This window comes from Syzygium oleosum, unplaced genomic scaffold (assembly GCF_021117445.2).
Source record: "Syzygium oleosum isolate NSW1041296 unplaced genomic scaffold, Sole_v2.1 Sole_v2.23, whole genome shotgun sequence".
Lineage (NCBI taxonomy): Eukaryota > Viridiplantae > Streptophyta > Magnoliopsida > Myrtales > Myrtaceae > Syzygium > Syzygium oleosum.
In genome coordinates, this window is record NW_026607507.1 from 1,149,246 (window position 1) to 1,163,826 (window position 14,581).

General features: G+C 43.6%; 3 protein-coding genes across 3 annotated transcripts; 1 reads left to right on the forward strand and 2 right to left on the reverse strand.

Annotated features, from left to right (window-relative positions):
- Positions 1 to 485: 485 nt before the first annotated feature.
- On the reverse strand, positions 486 to 3,989 carry LOC115666383 (ABSCISIC ACID-INSENSITIVE 5-like protein 2). The gene is made up of 4 exons (XM_030588119.2): positions 3,740 to 3,989; positions 2,575 to 3,437; positions 2,409 to 2,480; positions 486 to 1,320 (listed from the first exon to the last, which is right to left on the reverse strand). Exons 2-4 carry the CDS (start codon positions 3,367 to 3,369, stop codon positions 1,222 to 1,224), a joined length of 966 nt encoding a protein of 321 aa, XP_030443979.1. The 5' UTR covers positions 3,370 to 3,437; positions 3,740 to 3,989; the 3' UTR covers positions 486 to 1,221.
- Positions 3,990 to 7,317: 3,328 nt separating this feature from the next.
- On the reverse strand, positions 7,318 to 9,979 carry LOC115674782 (protein PHYTOCHROME KINASE SUBSTRATE 4). Its single transcript, XM_030597293.2, has one exon. It carries the CDS (start codon positions 9,389 to 9,391, stop codon positions 7,658 to 7,660), a length of 1,734 nt encoding a protein of 577 aa, XP_030453153.2. The 5' UTR covers positions 9,392 to 9,979; the 3' UTR covers positions 7,318 to 7,657.
- A 2,679-nt stretch (positions 9,980 to 12,658) lies between these two features.
- LOC115674887 (uncharacterized) lies at positions 12,659 to 14,565 on the forward strand. The gene is made up of 3 exons (XM_030597407.2): positions 12,659 to 13,158; positions 13,252 to 13,399; positions 14,030 to 14,565. Exons 1-3 carry the CDS (start codon positions 12,730 to 12,732, stop codon positions 14,251 to 14,253), a joined length of 801 nt encoding a protein of 266 aa, XP_030453267.2. The 5' UTR covers positions 12,659 to 12,729; the 3' UTR covers positions 14,254 to 14,565.
- The last annotated feature ends 16 nt before the right edge of the window (positions 14,566 to 14,581 follow it).

Genomic DNA, 14,581 nt, shown 5'->3' on the forward strand with positions numbered 1-14,581 from the left:
CCAAAAGTCTATAAATCGCATCGAACAAATTAAAAGCTAAGGGACGGCATTGCACATTGGGTTAAAGCTCATGGACTACATTGAACGAATTAAAGTTCAGAAACCACGTTATATATTTGGTCAAACTCATGCTTTACTTCAATTTCGCAGTGCTCAAACACAATGCCCTCCTGGAACTTTGGAAAGGCTTGCCCTTGAATATAGGGGTGATCAGAATTTCTTGACGAACAACCAATTATTGGAGACTTTAAGCAACCTTTGTGGTTCATGATGCATAAATCTTCTTGTGTCATTGATTAAAGATACCTAACAAGCATCTGAAAGACAGACTGTTGAACATAACCCTGATATATTCTCTCCTTTGAGTTCTTTAACAAGTGTTCCTTCTGTTCTTAAAGTGCACTTAGCAACGCAAGCAGAGCACCACTGCATTTAACATTAGCGAAAGTATAAAGCATGCGGAGAGGAGACGTACCCAACCAAAAAAGCAGACAAAAAGTGAAGTTTGGGGCCACTTTTTCCCTTTCAACTTAAAGTAGTTAAACATTCCATCACATTCTATTGTTAAACGTGCGGGTACCTTAGTGCATAATACATGAGGAATGGAGAGCAAGTTGGCTGATATAAAAGCCTGGCCAAAACAAGTTGCCTGGTCTAAAAAGATGGTGATCTTTATCTGCTCACCTCATGAAGCACTAACACATTATAGGTTTTCTTTTCTTGTGGCATCACTGTATCTATTAAACTAACAAATGTGCGTCGTAAAGACTAATGAATCTTGCTCCATGGACCATCAAATGATATGATGGAATTAGATGCCTCGCATGCAAGCTAGTCTGGCATAAATTCTAGAGAAACATGATGTTTATAGTCCCGATTTGCACAAAGAGAACCTTACAGGAAGTTCTTTGGTGTAAAAGAGGCAATGAAACAGAAAAAAAAGGGACAGAAAAGAGGACTTGAAAAGATGGTTTGGGAGTTGGGGAAGAAGAACAGTTGACCTCACAAATTGGTAAAGACCAGTAGCACCAAATCGTTTCAAGTGGAAACCATTCAATGCATTAGTATTGGGAAAAAAAAAAGAAATTGAAGAAGTGACACAGACAAGATTCCTCCGAGAGTTGGGAAAATGGGGTTGTGTAGCCTTCGGAAACAAGGAAGTTGTGGGCGTGCAATCAGTAGATGTGAACTGCAACAACAAAACTGCGCTCCACACAACACTCAAATGTGGTGAGTTGTCAAAATGGGCGCAGAACTTGTTCGGCGAAGCTTACCCTTGGGCTCAGCAGGCGGCTCGCATGGAAACATTTTCTCAACATCCTGTCATGGGTAATTCGATTCAACTGCTAGTTATGCAGAAAAAGGCAGTCGAAGAAGCAAAAAGATCGAAATAGCAAATATTAAGTGCAGCATTGCATGAATAAGAGAATAGTGCTTCATTCTCTTACTGCTAGAGAAGCATAAAAACTTAACGGAAATCACGTTCAGCATGCCAAACTTACTCTTACTACAAGCAGAATCTATTCAAACCTCTAAAATACGGTCATAAAGACATTGACTTTCTAAATCTTTGCCATATAGGCATTTGAACATGTCGTTTTATTACTGTATTTTGGACTCGCAAATCTTTCGTTGCATGATATATGATGATATTTTATACTACATTCTATCATTATGCATGGACAAGGACATCTATCTAAGCCAACCTCTAAACCAGCACATAATTAGACAGTGTACTACCAATTACCGAAGTACAAGTAGTAAAATGGGCAAAACATTGCCGTAGTATGTGATATCGCGGAATGTTCGCTTGCACAAATGTAAAATTGTGCTCGAAGAAGTCGATGCCTTCGACTTATCTTTGGAACCTTACCGAGTAAGTAGAGTCAACATTAAATTCCTATATGGGAGGTTGTCGCTTTGCAAGGGAATTGTATAATAGAATCCCATCCTCAATGAAATCTGGAATTTAGTATTGCGTAATGACTCACCTCATTCATATCACATCAGAAATGATCCTTGGAAAGTAGAAGTAAAAAGGGTTCTTGCTAATCAGAACCACCTACATATTCAGGGTCTACCATGATGTCCCATGCTATCTTCTTATAACATTAAGAGGCCAAACGAGATGCTTAAATTTCCTAAAATGCATTGGGCAACAACTCAGGTAAGAGTTTAAGATACAATTGTACAACTGACTCGAACGGTATCTTGAATGAACAATAATAGCAGAAAGTCTTGCAGGTAAAATATTCCTTGTTTCACCGAATTGGAATAACATTCAAGACGTCAAGATTCACTGATGACCTCTAACTTACATTTACTTTATCGTATGCAACTCAATTATAGCATGCGGCAGGATAGCCATGAAGATGTCATATTCACGGGCAAAACATAATGCAACTTACCCTCTGCCGACCAAGCCTCGCATTCTCCTCCTCCAATCGCATGACCTTGTGCTCCAGCTCATGGGTATATGCCTGCCCAACCAATGTTCCACTTAGCATCATGACTTAGACAACGAAAGATACAAAAAATTCCCCATTGGGATATGGAAATCTATCAGACAATGACCTGTCTCCTAGCTCGTGATCGAGCAGCCGATTCTCTGTTCTTAATCATCCTTTTCCTTCTCCTTTCTACAGTCTTCTCCACAACATCTCTGGGCGTGACTGTATTCCGCCCTGGTGACTGAACATCCGAAAGTGCACCAATCAACGTGGAGGGGGACATAGAAATTTGGGTATCCGGGTAGACTGCATCCATGGCAGGATGAGTGCCGATGGGAATCCGTGGCTGAACCATGTGGTCACCTGCTGCTAGGCCAGTCATGACATTCTGCGGCTGGGGGATGGAGGGGAGATGGTACTGCATCCACTGGATACATTGAGGGATATTGCTCTTTGGGGCCGGAGCCGAATCGAGCCCTGAAATCAGACTACCATTTTGGCCGACCAGAGGAAGTTCCGCCATAACCCCTGCCTTCAACAAAAAGTCTTCTAATGTGATTTCCCCAAATGTGGGCGCTCTCTCTTCTTCGCCCATGCTCTCATTGCGAAGATGATTCTCAACGCCGTTTTTCTTCTTCTTGTGAATGTCTTTCCACACCTCCTTGACTGTTTTCTTGCAGAGATCCTTAGAAAGCGGCTGAACGCCGGCTGCACCGGGTGTTGGGCCCAGATTGGCTTCAGCGCTCCGCACACTCTCGAGAAGCTCATCGAGGTTCATGCTGCCAAGTGGTTTCCCCAAGTGGCCGAGATGGTTTTGGACCTCATCTAGAGTGAGTCCATACAGAGACCCTTGGCGGGCCAGTATCCGCGATTCGGCTACTTGTACCGCACCACTGCCGCCACCACCTTGAGACCCCATTCTCTTCACTAGTAGCCTATTGCTTCATTCTAGGTGCCTACTAAATCGTCAATCTCTGAACACCCCCACTGAAAGATTAACGTATGTCCAGCTCAAAATCACACATTACCAAAGTACTGAACTTAAAGTTTCGATTTTTTTTTTTTTGTAAGGTAAAGTTTCGATTTTTTAGTTCTTGATAAAGGTCAGAAACTGTTATCTGCAGAAATCAAAATCCTATGATGCAAGTGACAGAAACACATCCTTCAGTCTACTCTAATCAATGACACATCCTCAGTACATATATAAAATCCATCCACAGCAAAGATCTTGTCGTCGAGAAGCAAGAACAAAGTACATGCAGAAGAATGTCCCAGAAAAGGAAACTTACCCAGAATGTCAACACCTGCTAATCATGCATGAAGTACTCATGTACTTCACTTCGGTAAGAAACAAGAACCTGGACAAACGATCATCATGCAGGAACTGGAGCAAAATAGATTGGAAAGAACGAAAAGAAGAAAAGAAAGGAAACGAACCCACATTCTCCGAGAGAAGAGCGAGTCTCGAATCACCACCACCCAAAAAAAATTGAAACTTTGGAATTTTGGAAACACACAAACAAAAGAAGGGAGAACAAAAAAAAAATCACCTGCAAAGGGCGGAGCTTTCTTGGCTATTTACTTGCTTGCCACAGGATCCGATCTGAATCTAAAAGGTGGCATTTACTGAAGAAATACAGGGATACACTGTGTTTGTGTGTGGTTTTTCAGGAGGTATTAAAGAACAAATGGAGGATAAAGAATGCTTAAAGATCCGCATACATTCTCATCCCACCATTCCTTCTTCTTTTTAACTGACTCTGATTGTGGGTGCCTTCCTTCATTACTTTATTCAAAGGTTTTTCCCACGACATAGGTTGGCGAGCAATTCTGTCCCAAGCATGATAGTTTAATGAGCAGTTCCTTGTAGAGGCATTGTTTAAGGAACTGCCATTGGTTCCAAGTACTGTCTCCAATGTCTCTTCCCTGTTTAGGAACATACTAAAATGTTAGTACAGATAGAAAGATATATGGTTTTTTTTTTTTTTGTATTTTTCTTTACGGAATCACTTATTTCATATTAAGCTTTGCTGATACGCAATAACTTTTTTTGTACACTTCGAATGATTATTATACTGCTATTTGATCACGACAATCGAACGACCTTCATAAATTGATGCACATTCGCGCATCAGTTGTGTTACCGTACCAAACTAAATTCGTGTTACCGACGTCAAATGATCCGCCTCCATCACCACCACCATCAATGATTAGACCGACATCGACAGTTGTATTTCTCACGCGCACCAACTGTTATCGAGCCGTCCTTCATACAAGTGGTTCTGGGGTTAAGTGCTCTCGAGTTTCGTTCGAAGGAAAATGAAGGGAAAGTGTTCGAGCATTGATTCACGGTCGCACATCGAAACAATTTTTATCAGAAAGAAATATCTTCCGGTTCATTTTTTTTCTCGGCGAATCACATCGAGAGCTTTTAGCAGATTGTATGAAGTGTAATTAAGTTTTCTATATCCGAATATCCACGCAACCAAGTCCCGGCGTAACTAAACCTTCCTCAAATTAAGCACGATTTCGACCATAACTACGAAAGGGAACATAATACCATCAAATTGATGACTTGATTGTGAGAATCAATCTAAAAAAACACTTAGAATTTCATGTAGAGTGAAGGGAACAATGAATTTTAAGTAAAACCCTAAATCCAACAATGTAATTGATTTCTACATGCCAAATTGAGAATCCTTTATTAAAAAAAAAGGCGTGTGTATATATATGTTCTTTTTGGAGGTCTAAAATGGTACTGAAAAGATAGGCAGGCAAGAATCTAGGGGTGAGAATGTTGGGAAGGGGAAGCAAGTGAAGGACAGAGTGATGAGAGAGCACATGTGCATGCCCACGAGAATCCGCACGCGCGGTTCCACCGAGGTGAGCACTTGCACGTGCAGGTGTTTCTATGCCCCCAATTCACCCCTTTTCCTTAATACACACACACACCCACCCACCCACATAAGCAAGCAACGCTCGACACCGCTTCTATACTTCGGCCTGGCGTACCGTACAACCTCACGATACCTCGTTTTTGGTTAATTACGAAAGTATCGTAACCTTCGGCAAAGTGGTCTCGCGATGTTATGGTGCATCGTCGGGATGAAGTGTAAAAAAATACGGTCGAAAAAACAAATTGGAGGACATGACGGTGTACCTTGAAACTTTCCCAACACGCTCTGAAGAACTTCTAGTTCATTTACGTTAAAAATTAAGTAACGAGCGCTAACTATGGTGAAATGTAAAAGATGTAGTGATTGTTTTAACTCCACCGATGTATCTTGGCAGATTGCGACTTTCGCTTTTTAAAGATTGATGCGTTAAACCTGACGAAGGGTAAAGTGGAATGGGGAATCGGGGATTTGGGAAAAGGCGGCGTTTAGGCTTTTCAAGGGATAAAGGCTCATTTTCTTTTATGAAGAAAAGCTAAATAGCCAGCGAATATATTCCTTTACACGTTAAAGCATGTCGATGCAACAGATACCGAGCCACCTTGACTGTGAGGAAGTTCAACTCAAAAGCTTACACTAGGGATATTTCGACATTGGCAGCACATTGGCAATTTCGAGACTCGGATGAAAGGGAGAGCCGAACCCAATCAGACGGGTCAAGCTCGTCGGGTTTTCGCTGGTTCGATTCGGATCAAAGAGAGCCGAGCCAATCGAACCGGTTAACATGGAGCTTCATCCGGTTCAACGGGCATCCCAAAAAGCAATGCCGGTTCTGGTCTCAGGCCCATTCTTTGAAAAAGGCTTTGGCACCAATGAGCCCAGTCTAGAGATATATAGAGAACAGAAGCATTCTAGGAATCTGCTAACTTGGACCACCCATTTCATCGGTTGTTTTAGCCCATGGCCTGGTAGGATTACCCGTAGAACATGACATGGTTTAGGCTCCGTTCGTTTGGCGAAAAATATTCTCCCGGAAAATATTTTCCAGGTTTCCGGTGTTCAGGGGGCGGAAAACATTTTCCGTGGGAAAATATTTTCCTTCCCCCCTCACAAAATAGCTTAAGTTTATGGAAAATGACTTCCGCTTCTTCAAAAGCGGAAATCATTTTCCGGAGCTTCTTCTTCTTCTTCTTCACTAAGGTCGCCGGTCGCCCGCCGCCGGTCGCTGGCCGCCGCCGCCACCGCCTGTCGCCGATCGCCGGTCGCCGCCGCCGGCCGCTGGCGCCGGCGAAAAATATTTTCCGAAACTTTTTCATATTGGTCGCCGAACACCGGAAAATTATGTTCCGGGAAAACATTTTCCAGGAAAATGACTTCCGGAAAAATATTTTCCAAAAGGAGAATATTTTCCGCCAAACGAACGGAGCCTTAGAGATGATCTTCTGGCAAGTTGCAAGAAGAGTTTGATTGTCAAGGGCTCCATCACATCTCGTTCATTTCGATGTTCTTTGAATGGTAACGATCTTGTCCGACGAAAACGGGAAGTGATCGTCAGGGTTAGAGGGTCTAGACAAGGAGTGGCTCCTGACAGGCTTTTTAAGACGGCAAATGGGGTAATAATGAACTGAACTGTGTACCAAATAGGGGAGAGAAATTTTGAGATATATGTACGAAAATTGGAATTAACTCACGGAGAAACCTTTTGACATAACAGCAATACTTAGATTTGGAACTTCAAAGGTAAATATGCTCGGGTGAGAGTGTACTACCAAGATGGGTGACTACTTGAAAAAATGTATGCTTGTATGCCTGAAGGACAAAAACCGTGAGGCTCGATATGGGACGGCCAAAGTGGACAATACCTTAAGTGAGTTAATCCAGGGTGTCACGGTCGTGATTTCTTCTATTAAAAAAGAGGCTAAGAACATCTCTAGGTACAGATTTGCATCATTCCTGTGTCCAGTAACGGTATGTAATGTCAAAGGCAATCATTCAAACATCACCATTTCAACTTAATCGTTCATTTTGTCTTGGTCCACATCATGCAAAAAGCATAGAGACCCACAAGGCTGATACTAGAAGAAATAACTGAAGCAAAGGAAAGAAAAGTTTGAGAACAGATCACACAAATTGAAAGCCACTGAAAAGAGCTTGTGACACAAAAGGATAAAACACCGAGTTGTCGCGTTGAGTGAGAATCGCAAGGTGCGAGTCGGTATCGGCGCCGACCTCACTGGCTATGTCGCGAAAGTTAGGGACAGGCGAGCTGAGTGAGAGCCCGATATGGGTGGCTTATTGGCGACTGGTGGTGGCCTACTGCTCACATGCCTGGCCAAGGCATTTGCTGGTGCTGGCAAAAGATGAGGAAGGCCTGCTCTTATGAGGTCCCTGCCCATGTCCATGCACATGTCCCTGCTCAGGCTGTTTTACCGGGCTTGGCCCCACACTCACCGCCTTCTCGCATCGACAGCTCATCAGCAGCCCGTTCCCTCTTCGCCTGCCTCCGCCGCCCTCTCCGCCGCCTCCCCTCTCCAGCTCCCGGTGCAGCCGCAGCTGGATCCTGGTGAACTCTTCCACATCGGACGCGCTGACAGAGTAATTAGTCACGCTCCCCCGGTCCCATGGCGTCCCTTCCGCCGTGGTGACGCTCCATGCAATGCTGGCCTCGCTTGGCTCATAGCCGCACTCGGTTAACGCATACCCGGCAGAGGATGGCGTCATTGGTTGGTCGTCTAGGCCGTTGTATAGGCCAGGCCCGGTACTGGTGTTTGTCGAGAACCATGGCCTTGCCTCATCGAGGGAGTCCCTCTGGCGATGGTACGGGATTGGATACGAAGTGGATTGAGTGGAAAAGCTCTCGATCTCGAACAAATCCGAGCTTGCATCGCTGGCCGCCTCATCGTCCGCAACCTGGTTTTCTCTCGGGCCGAGGCTAGCCGGTGCGACAAGCAGTTGGCAGGGATGAGTATTGGACGCGCGAGATGGTTGGAACACTTCCAACGAATCCCGCGGCGGATCTAAAGCGAGAGGAAGCAAGGGACTAACAGACTTTTTAATAGATGATTGGCCATTTAGTACCGGCTTCAAAGGAGTAGATGATGAGGACGAAGACATTGATGGTTTCAACACAGGAAAGGTGAATCCCGCATTAGTAGTACCATCAACGAATGGCCTTCCTGGGGCTACGACCGATGCACGAACTTCGGGAGGGAAGTGATTCTCGACTTCTGAAGAGATTCTACGAACGGTATCTGCGATCTTCTCGCCGGTTTTGCTTGTGTAGTATCGGGGTGTCGTAGTTGCCTCTAAACTCTTCTTACTAGTCTCTGAAACAGAAGCAATAGAGAAGGCTTTGGTTTGAGCTATATTTGGCTGAACTTTGTAACCCGCAAGTTCTTTCGATCTGTAGTTACTTAGGCGAGCTGGAGATCTTGGTTCCGAAGATCTCTCCTTAACCCGAACAGACTTCTTGCCCAGGCAAGGGCACTTTTGCTGGAAAAGTAGCCACCTTGGAGAGTTACTAGTCCCTCTTTTCCTATCGGCTACAGGGTCCCTGAGAGACACCAATATCGCTCCAGGAGGATTCGACAGAAGCCCGGTGTGGCTGTTCCAACTCGCCTCCGACGAGGCCGTTGGGGTCGCGTACGAACGGAACGATCGAGCCCTGTAATTCCTCCCGTAACCATCCACGATGGATGAAGAAGCCGAAGACAATCTCGGGAGAAGCGGAGACGGGTCAGGCAAGTTTTCCTTCAGGGGAGAGATGACTCTAGGACTATTGGTGAATTCTTGGTCATTGTTTTCATTGAAGTACTTCCGGGCATCGAAGATGCTGAGCTCGGAATCATCGGCTGCACACTGGTTGTGTTCTCGGGATGGTCTCTTGGGCTCCTCGTCATCTGATGGTGGCCTGAGATAGGATGAGAAGGAGAAGTCGGAGACCGAGAGGTTCAGCTTGTGTGTGAAGGAAGAAGAAGAGTGGACCAAAGAGGGTTCCATGAGGCCACAGATGGGTGGTTTGGTGAAGTTGTTCTTGGGGGCTTCCATGATTGAGAAATTAATGGGTCGGATGTAGAGAAGTTCTGGTTCTGCAGACCCTCATGGTGTGCTGGTAATAAGTAGAGTTTGGGTGCAGAATTGTCCAAGGCTTGTATCAATCATGGAGTGTTGAACTGTCTTACATTTTCTCCAATAAGTACACTTGATGAACCAAATTAACTGAAACATACTGAGTGTCAGTAATTACACAGAGCAGAATTGATTCTTTTTGTTCAGCATTCCCAAAGGAAGAGATTTGACTGACTGACCGACTCATAGAGCAAATCTCATGACTATGGCAAGATCTCGTGAAGCCCAATCTCAGTGATTTGCTCCAGTTGAGTTGTCACATCTACAAAGATACAAATTTATCCAATATCCCGTTTCCTAACGGTTTAAAGTTCACGAACAATGGGATTTTCCTCAGTCAAACTTCGATACCCATCAATCCTCGCTTATGGTCGATAGCAAATTTGCGACATGAAAGAGCGCGACGAGCTCAGCGCATGCATGGTTCACGAGGTTACTCGATTGTGTAGAAGGAGATTTTTCTAAGTTGTATGATTGCCATATCTTATCACATCCAAAGCATGTGATCTACAGCAAAATTATTAGTCCAAGGACATTGACTCTTTCTTTAGATTTTCCGCGAGGTGCTGGGGCTGTCTGTCCCATTGCCAAGGTGCAAATTTGACCTAATTATGGGTTTGAAGATAAGGGACTTTTCTCATTTTCCCCTGAAGATAAGATGATACCTTCCCTTTTTAATTTCTTTCTTTTCTAGGACAAATTGAGGGGGTTATGTTGGATGTCAGTAAAAGTCATGCAATTTATCAAAATTCGCTGTAAAATTTGCTTTCTTTGCGTCTCTATAGACCAGACTTGTATTTTTTTTTTTTTTTAACTTGCCTTTATTTTAATTTTGTGTATGCATAATAATTCAACTGTTTGAACGCTGAAATTGATGACCCACGAAAAGGAGTCGGGCCAAGTGGACCCGCAAGGGTTGAGCCAAACCTACCCAAAAAGGCACATGAGAAATTAAAAGTTTGTGATACAAAGGTGTGGCTGATTGGTCTTGAGCACGACCTTAAAAGGCTTTAGGGAAGATATGGGAAGAAACTCTCCGGTATGGTGGAGGTTTTCCCCATAAGTTATCTCCGTATTTTCTCTCTCCCGGAAAGAAAAACAACAGGAGGAAAATTAGGAGATCTTGGGTAGAGAAAGTAGACTTCATGTCGATATCGCTGCATAGACAAATATAATAACCTCCCGTGCCTATGGAGCTTTAGGGTTCCTGCTAGATCGGTCATTGCTATGCAAAGTGTCTAATTAACCGATTTGCTGACCTAGCACTCCTGGGTTAATTAGACGCGGTTTGAGCGCAGAAATTAATGACCCATGAAAAGGAGTCGGGCCAAGTGGACCCGCAAGGGTCAAGCCGAACCTACCCAAAAAGACAAGTGAGAAAGAAAAAAAATTTGCGACACAAAGGTGTGGCTGACACAGTTTGAGATGATGTAGACCATAAAGATGCCTCATATCTGATGGACTTAGGTCCAGATCAAGTGCCATGTGAGAAATTATATGCACTCCACATTTACGATATGAATGAACTACATGTTCCGTGGCCGAACATTCATATCACTATAAACAAAAAAAAGTTCATGAATTACGATAGGAAAACTTTAATTTTACTGTTTACCCTAAACTGTCGAATAGTCAATTGAATTAGATGGCCTATATGTGTGGATTTGGATAAGATCATATTCGGCATTTCGAGTACACTTATGATCGAATGGAATTGGGTAGATTATGATGAGGTCCTTTGGGTACACTTTGGCGTCAAGACATAAATAGGGGGGGAAATTATCAATAAAGTTTTAAACCTATTGCACTTGTGTCAATTGAGCCATAAGCCTTTTGATTTGGCCAACTGATTTCATAATCTTTTGAAAATTTGCCAATATAGTCGATCCGGCCAATTTTGCTAGGATATCGCTAGTGTGGATGCCGTTCGTCCTACATTACACGACTGGTGACGACTATCAAGGGTCGCCCTAACCAGGATCTGGTGAGGGACAAACTCACCGACTTCGAGCGAGGCTTGCCCTCACCAGAGCCTAGCGAGGTTGACCCTTTGCCAAATCGCGACGAGGTCGACCCTCACTCGAAGCTGGCAAGGCTGGTCCTCATTGGCCTCTAGTGAGGGCGACCCTCGCTTGAGGCCAACAAGGGTGACCATCGCTAGTCGTTGCCTTTGGTCGGTTGTCGGTGATTGGCGGAAAAAGAATGAAAAAAAGAAAGAAAATAAAAGTATAAAAAAATTCAGAATAAAATAATAAAAATTGTAAAAATTATTCACGTTAGCGCTGGCGTACCACGTAAGACAACCGGCATCCACGTTAGTGATTTCTGGCTTAAATTAGCCAGATGGACTATATTGGCAAATTGTTAAAATGTTTATGACTAAATTGGTCAAATTGAAAGATTTAGAACTAAATTGGCATAATGGCAATTGGTTTAAGACTTCTTTTATAATTTTCCCCACAAATAGGATGTGGCTTATATGGGGAAAATAAAATGAAAGTGGAATGAGAAAAATATTGGGAAAAGAGGGATAAAAAATGAAACTTGAAAAGAATATGAGAATCGTCCATAGTTCCATGTATGTAATGTAACCTAAAGAACGCACTGTGTATTAAAGTAGTGTCCCACGTCCAACTAGGTCTCTTCATTTCGATTACACTCGGAATCATTAGAGGTAAATGCGTAATATCTTCGGTTTGTTCATTATTCGCGGATTCTCTCTATTCAACCCCACTACGCGTCGCTGGTCGAACATAATATTAAATAAGATACTGCGATCTCGGGTTCTTTACACAATGAATTCTCTATATAGGATAGAGAAAACTCTTCTACCATTTAATGATACATGCTTTCGGAAATTTGTAGCCTTGCAAGATAGTGTGCACTTGCTCACTGATGATTTCTCATGAATAGAGAGGCCCAAGATGAGATGAACATTGGACAAATTCCTCCTCTTCGGCCAAGGAGAGACGAACTTACACCACGACAATACATGCAACTTGCCAAAATAATGAGTTCTATACAATCTTTAACATATTTTGATGTAGGACATGGTTGTTTGATATGACTTTCCTTATATGGCTCTCTTCTGACAAGAAGATCCGTCTTCACATCTCCTCCTTCATCCTCCACCACAAAAGAATCTCACGACAGAGATCCAAAAGGGGAGCCACGAATGAAGAGATCGATTCTAGAGATGAATGTGAATATAATTTTTAGCTTTAATTCTCTCTCTCACCAATCAAGCACAAACGGCCATGGCATCCCTGCCACTGTCTCTCAATCTCCCAAACTCTCTCTCCTCACCATTCCCTCATCACCATGCAGGTGCAGGGTCGTCCTCCAACTCAACGCCACATGCTCTTCATTCACTCCTCACCACCACCCAACTGCACAGCCACTCGTTTTCTTCTCCTCTCTCTCGCTTCTCCAAGACTCCTTCTAACCCTACAAGGCCCACTTTCTCCTGCAAATCCTACCGTTTCTTAGACGACTACGACGACGACGAAGAAGATGAATTAGATGATTGCAGCTTCGGCGAAGCCGTGGCACTGTTCAACAGAAGAGAGTACTTCAAGTGCCACGACTTCCTCGAGGCGCTATGGAACAGAGCCGAAGAGCCGAGGAGGACTCTCATCCACGGGATTCTGCAATGCGCTGTCGGGTTTCATCACCTCTTCAGCCAGGTCCCTTTTGGGTGTTAAGACCTTTTCGTTCTTATGTTTCTTCTCCGTGTGCGTGTGTTCATATTGACGCCAGTGAGATGATGTGATGGACAGAACCATAAAGGGGCCATGATGGAGTTGGGAGAGGGGCTTTGCAAGCTGAGGAAGATGGACTTCGAAGATGGTCCGTTTCATCAGTTCGAGAGAGAGATTTCTGCGGCTCTGGACTTCGTTTACCAAACTCAGATTGAACTTGCAGCATGTGAGTGAATTCACCTCCACCATTCAACTTAAGCATAAGGGTTCTGGGAGCACGGTGGGATTGACCAACGCTTGCCCGTGGTAGTTTGATTGGGCCATTAGAGCGAATGAACAGACTTAGATTAAGTAGAGCGAGCGAGTGAAAGGACTAGATATAAAAAGGAAAAAATCGCACATACAACATAAGCTAGAAGACAAGTTTAGCCCATAATGAGAGATTCTTTTAGTATATATCACGAGAGCCACCAGACCATCCTACGGACAACAATCCACTTATATCCCGAGGGGTTCATACAAATTGTTGTATTGGCCTTCCATGCTCAAAATCTGAGTTCAATCCACCACACTTCCACAACTTGCAGCTACTATCTCTAAGAGCATGGACTTGTGTGGTCCAATAGTTATTTTTTACATGTAGGATGAAAGGATTGCCAGTCTCATCTCGATGCGATTTAGTTCGGTGCTTAATAAACCCAGAGACCTTAGACTGTATCGTTAAACTTTTAATGCGTATCTTTCTTTTCTAGACTTCTAATGTCTTTTACTGTATACATGTTTCCGGGGGAAGATTTCCTTAAAGATGCGAAAATAATTGACCAAATGAACAAATATTCTTTCGAACTTTCTGCAGGTACTGAGGAACTGTGTATTGCAATGGATAGATCAGAGAGATCCTACCAGCTTCTAGGGGGCTATGGTGCTGGGCAGAACCTGTATCGTTTAGAACTTGACCGTGACGCAAAGATATACATTGTATTCTGTCCGGAGAGAGACTACACAAAGGATGTGTCACCACCTAGGATTAAGCTTCCAACACTAAATGCGTCCGAGGAACATTTTCTCAATTTCAGGTGAGTGCTCGTGACATTGTGGGAGGATAAGGAGACAAAACAAAGAGATGACAATTAAGAGTGGGCTTGGAACCGGCAAAAAGAGTTGGCCATGTTCTAACTTTTTCCATACATCATTGGCTACTGATAGATGCATGCCATTTAGGTTGGTCTGAAGTACATCATTGAGGTCTTTACAACTCATTACACATCAAAATGCGTCTCTTCTGGGTCCATCAATCCTCTCATTTGAACGGGAAGGGTATAAGGGCTCCATAAGGCTACTTTGTCGACATTTCTTTGATGAAATCTATCGAATGGGAATGTTGCTTTTAGATATTGACTGGTACTTT

Excerpts from the sequence above, each read along its gene's own strand:
- LOC115666383 (XM_030588119.2), bottom strand. The coding sequence starts at position 3,369 with ATGGGGTCTCAAGGTGGTGGCGGCAGTGGTGCGGTACAAGTAGCCGAA. Across the intron at positions 2,481-2,574 it reads GATCACGAGCTAGGAGACAG|GCATATACCCATGAGCTGGA; the intron begins GTCATTGTCTGA and ends TTGGTTGGGCAG. Across the intron at positions 1,321-2,408 it reads CGAGGCTTGGTCGGCAGAGG|GATGTTGAGAAAATGTTTCC; the intron begins GTAAGTTGCATT and ends TACCCATGACAG.
- LOC115674887 (XM_030597407.2), top strand. The coding sequence starts at position 12,730 with ATGGCATCCCTGCCACTGTCTCTCAATCTCCCAAACTCTCTCTCCTCA. Across the intron at positions 13,159-13,251 it reads TTCATCACCTCTTCAGCCAG|AACCATAAAGGGGCCATGAT; the intron begins GTCCCTTTTGGG and ends TGTGATGGACAG. Across the intron at positions 13,400-14,029 it reads TCAGATTGAACTTGCAGCAT|GTACTGAGGAACTGTGTATT; the intron begins GTGAGTGAATTC and ends AACTTTCTGCAG.
- LOC115674782 (XM_030597293.2), bottom strand. The coding sequence starts at position 9,391 with ATGGAAGCCCCCAAGAACAACTTCACCAAACCACCCATCTGTGGCCTC.